Source organism: Myotis davidii, unplaced genomic scaffold (genome assembly GCF_000327345.1).
Source record: "Myotis davidii unplaced genomic scaffold, ASM32734v1 scaffold1494, whole genome shotgun sequence".
Classification (NCBI taxonomy): Eukaryota; Metazoa; Chordata; class Mammalia; order Chiroptera; family Vespertilionidae; genus Myotis; species Myotis davidii.
This window is the reverse complement of record NW_006286246.1, coordinates 3252176-3257739: the sequence shown is the minus strand read 5'-3', so window position 1 is coordinate 3257739 and position 5564 is coordinate 3252176. Positions and strand designations below refer to the sequence as shown.

The window sequence follows — 5564 nt, the reverse complement described above, 5'->3', positions numbered from 1 at the left end:
GGCGGCCTGGGCTGGCGCTGCTGGTCCTGGGTCTCGGAGGGCGACGTCGGGGGGTCTCCTTGGGGGTCCAGTTCCTCCGCATCCGTGAGCTCTGCCGCCTGGGGTTTCCTGGGCACCCCACCGTTGGCCGGTATTTTGTTCTTCAAGTCAGGAGGGTGCTTGGCATGTCTGCCTTGGGGAGAAACGGGCAGGTGGGCGTGCTTCGAGGGAGCTGCGGCCCTGGGAGGCGAGGGCGGCTGCGAGGTTTCTTGCTTCCAGGTCTCCGTCGCGCCTGCTTTCTGCTGGGCATCGGGCTCACTGGTCCTGCCTGGAATAGATGGGATAGAATTTGCCATCAGAGACGAAATTCAAAAGCTTTGCAGCACAAAGCGAGTGTTAAAGGTGGCAGTGGAGGCGTCTCAGAGGAAATTATAACTGACAAGTTCTCATTCTTCAGAACGTTCGACACTTTTCTCAATTATAGCCATCGCGTTGAAAGTCCTCTTTTGCTTTAAGCCATAGATACAGCTCTAAACAATATGGGTGAGAATTTCTGTGAATGCAATTAGGTTAGTCACAGCTTAGTATTTGAAGGGATTCTCAAATGAGTACTTTGACGTCATCCATTGGTTTTGCAAAAGCAAGATCTTACATAGGACTTTTGTAATAAAACGAATTCTCCGTATGCTACAAATGCGCCATAGCCCTTCTTGTCAATGTAGGCGAGAAATTTATAGGAACCGGGTGTGAAACGTTAAATGACCTCTACACACAGAGGCGTGGGGATGTGTTGCATGCCTGGGAAGTGACAGGCAAGCAACAGATTTGTAATTTTGGAGCATTACCAAGAGTGCCTGTCCCCCCTAACATGTCCTTACTTGCTTTCTCCTCCTCTATTAAAATCTCTTTAGTAATAAATACATTTGTAATTCCAAAATAGAGCCAAAAATAAAGACTCCCGAGGTAGGCAATGCATTAAGTGCGCCCTATGCTTTCCCCTTTCTTGCAAGCAGAACTGAAGGAGGAAAGGGGTGCTGTCGGGGCTGGGGATCTGTATAGCAAAGGGGAGCCCAGCCGGGAGCAAACATCTATTTCATTTCCTTCCAAGACAGACTGTGACTTCGGGGTGCCCTGGGGATCCTCACAGTACATCATGGAGGAGAGAGCCACCGATATGGTGTGAATGGGGGAGGCAGACAGGAGTCACCATCCAGAACCAGTCCGCTCCATTTCTGGGTTTCATTAACTTGCTTGGTTCTGATCCGGATCAGAAAAACAAGGTACTGAAGTTCTTCTGAGTCAAGCTGCACTCCCAAGTAATGCAATACAAACTACGCATTTCAAATGCTATTTGGAAATTGAAGAGAGCTGACAGCTAACAAGGCCACATGGTTGTTGTAACTCCCGGAGAAGCGGCTAACGAGGATCCCTGTCATCATAACCCCCAGTTACACAGTGATATAAGATTAATCACAGAACTCATACTTTCATGTTTGTGTAATATCGTAATAGTGATTGATGTTATTAGCAATCAATAACATTTTAGTTTTTGGGATGACTACTTTCTAAAGGGACTATCAAACGTTCTATAAATCACAGTGCAAACTTAGCCTAAAAAAAAAAATCATGAAAACCCAGGCAAGAGCCATGATTCCTAAGGAATGCAATGCATGAAGCAGAAGGAGAGGGAAGAGACACGCAATGCTTACTTGTTGGCATAGCGACGATGAAGGCTTTGGAGTGAGGCCCCGATCCTCTCCTGTTGGCCGCCCGGATTTTGAACAGATAGCGCTCCCCAGGCTGCAGGCCGTCCACGAGGGCAGAAGTGGTCTCTCCGGGGAAGCTGAGGGACTTTGCTCCGAAGGGCTTGAGCGCGGGGGCGTAGGAGAGAATGTACTCTGAAATGATTGGCAGACGGTTGGAAGGAGGACAGTGAAAACAGTGCTGTGTCCCGAAGACGGACTGTAGGGGCAGAATGGACTGCAGCGCGTCACTAGGTGAATGGACTGTAGGGGCGGGATGGACTAGAGAGCGCATCACTAGGTGAATGGACTGTAGGGGCGGGATGGACTAGAGAGCGCGGGGGTGCAGGCGCTCAGAGGAGGCCTCTTTGGGGTCCAGGGAGCCTGTGGCCGGCTCTCCCTCTGCGTCCAGCGAGTCGTTGTCAGCAGAGCTGGACGGCAGGTGGGCCGCGGGATGGACTAGAGAGCGCATCACTAGGTGAATGGACTGTAGGGGCGGGATGGACTAGAGAGCGCATCACTAGGTGAATGGACTGTAGGGGCGGGATGGACTAGAGAGCGCATCACTAGGTGAATGGACTGTAGGGGCGGGATGGACTGGAGCGCGTCACTAGGTGAATGGACTATAGGGGCGGGATGGACTGGAGCACATCACTAGGTGAATGGACTGTAGGGCAGGATGGACTGGAGCGTGTCACTAGGTGAATGGGCTGTAGGGGCAGGATGGACTGGAGCGTGTCACTAGGTGAATGGACCGACAAACACAGCAGGACAAGTCAGAGCATAAAGGCGCGGGCAAGGGGGTACTGTTCGCCGGCTGCGGGACGGACTACCAATTAATAAGCTGGCGTTGCCCATTCTCAGGACATTCAGCATAGGGAACCCAAGAGGCCAGTCTTCATACAGTTTACAAAAGACATTTATGCCGTGTTTGGGTTTTCTATGCATCGTAGTTCTATGCTAATTTATTATGACAGAATTATCTCCTGAGTGGAAGAAGCTGTGGGAAAAGAAATGACAGCTCCTAGGAACTGATTCTGAATAGCTACTGACATCGCCAAGGGTTCCAGTGAATTCATCTGGGCAATTCTGGTTTAGTTTAAGCCAATTAAATTTCATATTTGGAATATAATTTTACCTTTGTATGGATTATAAAAACTCTGAATATATGCAGATAAGAACAGTTCACAGTATTTAAAACTGTAAGGAAAGGGTGCTAAGTAACAGATTTATGCATTATCTAATGTTTCTATCTTCAGTTGGCTACATCTATAAGCACTTAATGCCCTTTATTGGACATCATAGCAAATTCAGTCCAAGGATCTCATATATCTCTATGCTTATATGGAAATGCTGTCCCATAAGGAAACCATGTTTTAAAGCACAATTTTCACCCTCAACTAAAAACTGCCATACCTATTTCCTCCCAGTGAACTCAAGATTCACAAAACTTATCAAATTAATATGGCTGGGAGCTAACAAAAAACTGAATTACAGAAAAACCAAGCAATTGTCATACTTCCTGTGGAGGCATGTAAGAGCTTTTCTTTTACCTAGGATCTAATCTTTAAAAAGTATTTTTTAAAGCATTTGTAGGACAAAAAGAAGTGTTCTTGTTGAAAATGAATAAACTGGTCATTTGTGGTGGTTAAAAGTTAAAATTAAAAGAATGCCTGTCTATGAAATTTGGTAATTCAGATATTTTTGTTTTTATTGATTTTATTTATTTTTTATTATTTTTTAAATTTTGTTTTATTGCTTAAAGTATTACTAAGAGTATTACATATGTTTCCTTTTTAATTCAGATATTTTTATGGATTCACTTCATTTGGAAAAAAGTTAACCATGTCAAATTATATTCTATTGTGTTTTATATTTCTCATACATAAAAAATGTCCTGCTATAATTTTGAATTTTCAATCCCACTACCACACCTTTATGAAAATCTGTGAGTTCTTTTGGATATAACTCAGTAGCTATTATTATTTCTGGTAATATTGAATTGACTACCAGGGAGCTTCTTTCACCAGAGAGAGAAGTATAAACCAAGACGTGGAAGAGGGAAAGAAAATAAAAGTAGCATGGTAATAATGTCACGAAAAGAGCAATGATTGATGTTTTTATAACTAAAAAGAGTAGTCTGCCAAAAACTGTCCTTATTCACTTCCCAGCATTACAACAATACTTAGGCCAGAAGGAGCCAATGTTCAAACTTTTATAAAAAGAATTATTTAAAAGGGCCAACTAAATATTTCTTCTCTTCATTTGTTTCTAATTTATTCCACTAGAGAAAAAATGAGTAAGAATGGTACAATATTTTCTTCTTAAAAAAAACTAGAAAGTGGGAAAACCTTAAGTTTAGAAAAGACTATCTCATGTCTACCTTTCTTCTATTGTCCCATGAAAAGGTCCTTAGTTGTAGACAAAAGAGAACAAGTTATTTATTTGAGTTAAGAGATTCTCAAGGAAGATTGGTGGTAATTTGCTGGATTTGTTTAAGCTTACACAAACTTTTCATAGTTTTTAGATACGAAGTTTCATAGTTTCTGAAGACTTAAATTTGTCTTCCAAGATTGTGTAACAATAAAAAGTGCCCTTAGGGTATACTTGTATAAGTGATGTCAAGGGAAAAGTTCAGTATGCCCCTTCACAGTATCTCCTACAGACTTCTGGAAGGTTCTTGGATGTTTTTACATTGAAAAGAAAAGATTTGTGCTTCTATTTAGTATTCTCAACAGACACTTTAAATTTAACTATTTGTTAATATTTTACCCTATTTTTAAATCTACAGTATTATTATTTTAAGGACATATTTTCCTCAACTCCCCCAAAGTAATTAATTTTAAAAGCTGACAAATAGGGGGAAAAATTTCCATTTGATTTTAATACTTGAGTTCTCAATCCCATTAAAAAGATTTTTGGTCCCATTCAAGGCCCTCATGGTCCCATGGGGTTCCTGCTCACTCCCACTTTCCGGGATTTTACTGGCACAATGAAAAGACCCGAAACATGAAAAACCAGGGTCATTTGTGTGGGTGAAGGTTAGGCTGTCACTCCCCTACAATCAAACACAGAAAACCCCCTCCTGAGAGCAACACCCAGCCCCTTGCGCATACAGAAGGTGGAAGTCACCTTCATGACTCCCTGGATCCCAGCGACAATGAAAAACCCCTGCGTGAAGTCTCCTCGTCCGGTTAGCACCGCATAGACGCGTGTTGCTCCCCTATTCCCAGTGCAGCCAGCAGGCCTGTGATGAGAAGCGGGCTTCTCGGAGTCAGTACAGTGTCCCGGGGATTTCACTCCCATGTGCACCTCGTGCCCTCCGTCGCCAGGTTCCTACCTTTCACTCTGCCCTCAGTCTCAGGCAGCGCGTCCCAAGCTACAGTGACAGCTGTGGTTTTGCCATTGACTGGCCAGACTTTTAAGTTCTCCGGAGCCGTCGTAGGAGCTGCAAAAGGAAGGTCAAGGGTCCAAGGTTTGAAAACACACTTGTGCATCTTCTAAAGTAAACGGCACGCGGTCCTCATGTGCTGTTTATTGCAGAGCCACCTGGTAACTTTTATCGTAATGAGAGAAGATTCTACATTCGCTCTCATGTAACACGGTGATTTCTATCAGTTCCACCAACCAGAGAGTGAGCGTAGACAGAGCTAGCAAAATGCCTTCCAGAATTCGGAATTTCTCTCATTGCTCAATATTAAAATATTCCAAGAAGATTAAAATCAAGGCTTTTATAAAACAAAGACACCGTTTAAAAAGACATAATTATAACTTTGGATCCAGAACAAAATGATCCCTAGTTCCTCTGGCCCCAGACTCAAATACAACCTCAGCCTCAGGAAA

General features: G+C 43.5%; 1 protein-coding gene across 1 annotated transcript in view; it reads right to left on the bottom strand.

The window, feature by feature from the left end:
• Positions 1-5564, bottom strand: part of FNDC1 (fibronectin type III domain containing 1) — a 49053-nt gene that overhangs the window by 27899 nt on the left and 15590 nt on the right. Inside the window, exons 8-10 of the mRNA XM_015560019.1 lie at positions 5062-5169; positions 1689-1877; positions 7-307 (exon numbers count right to left, since the gene is read on the bottom strand). Of these exons, the coding sequence (XP_015415505.1) occupies positions 7-307; positions 1689-1877; positions 5062-5169 (598 nt within the window). The remainder of the gene's footprint in view (positions 1-6; positions 308-1688; positions 1878-5061; positions 5170-5564) is intronic.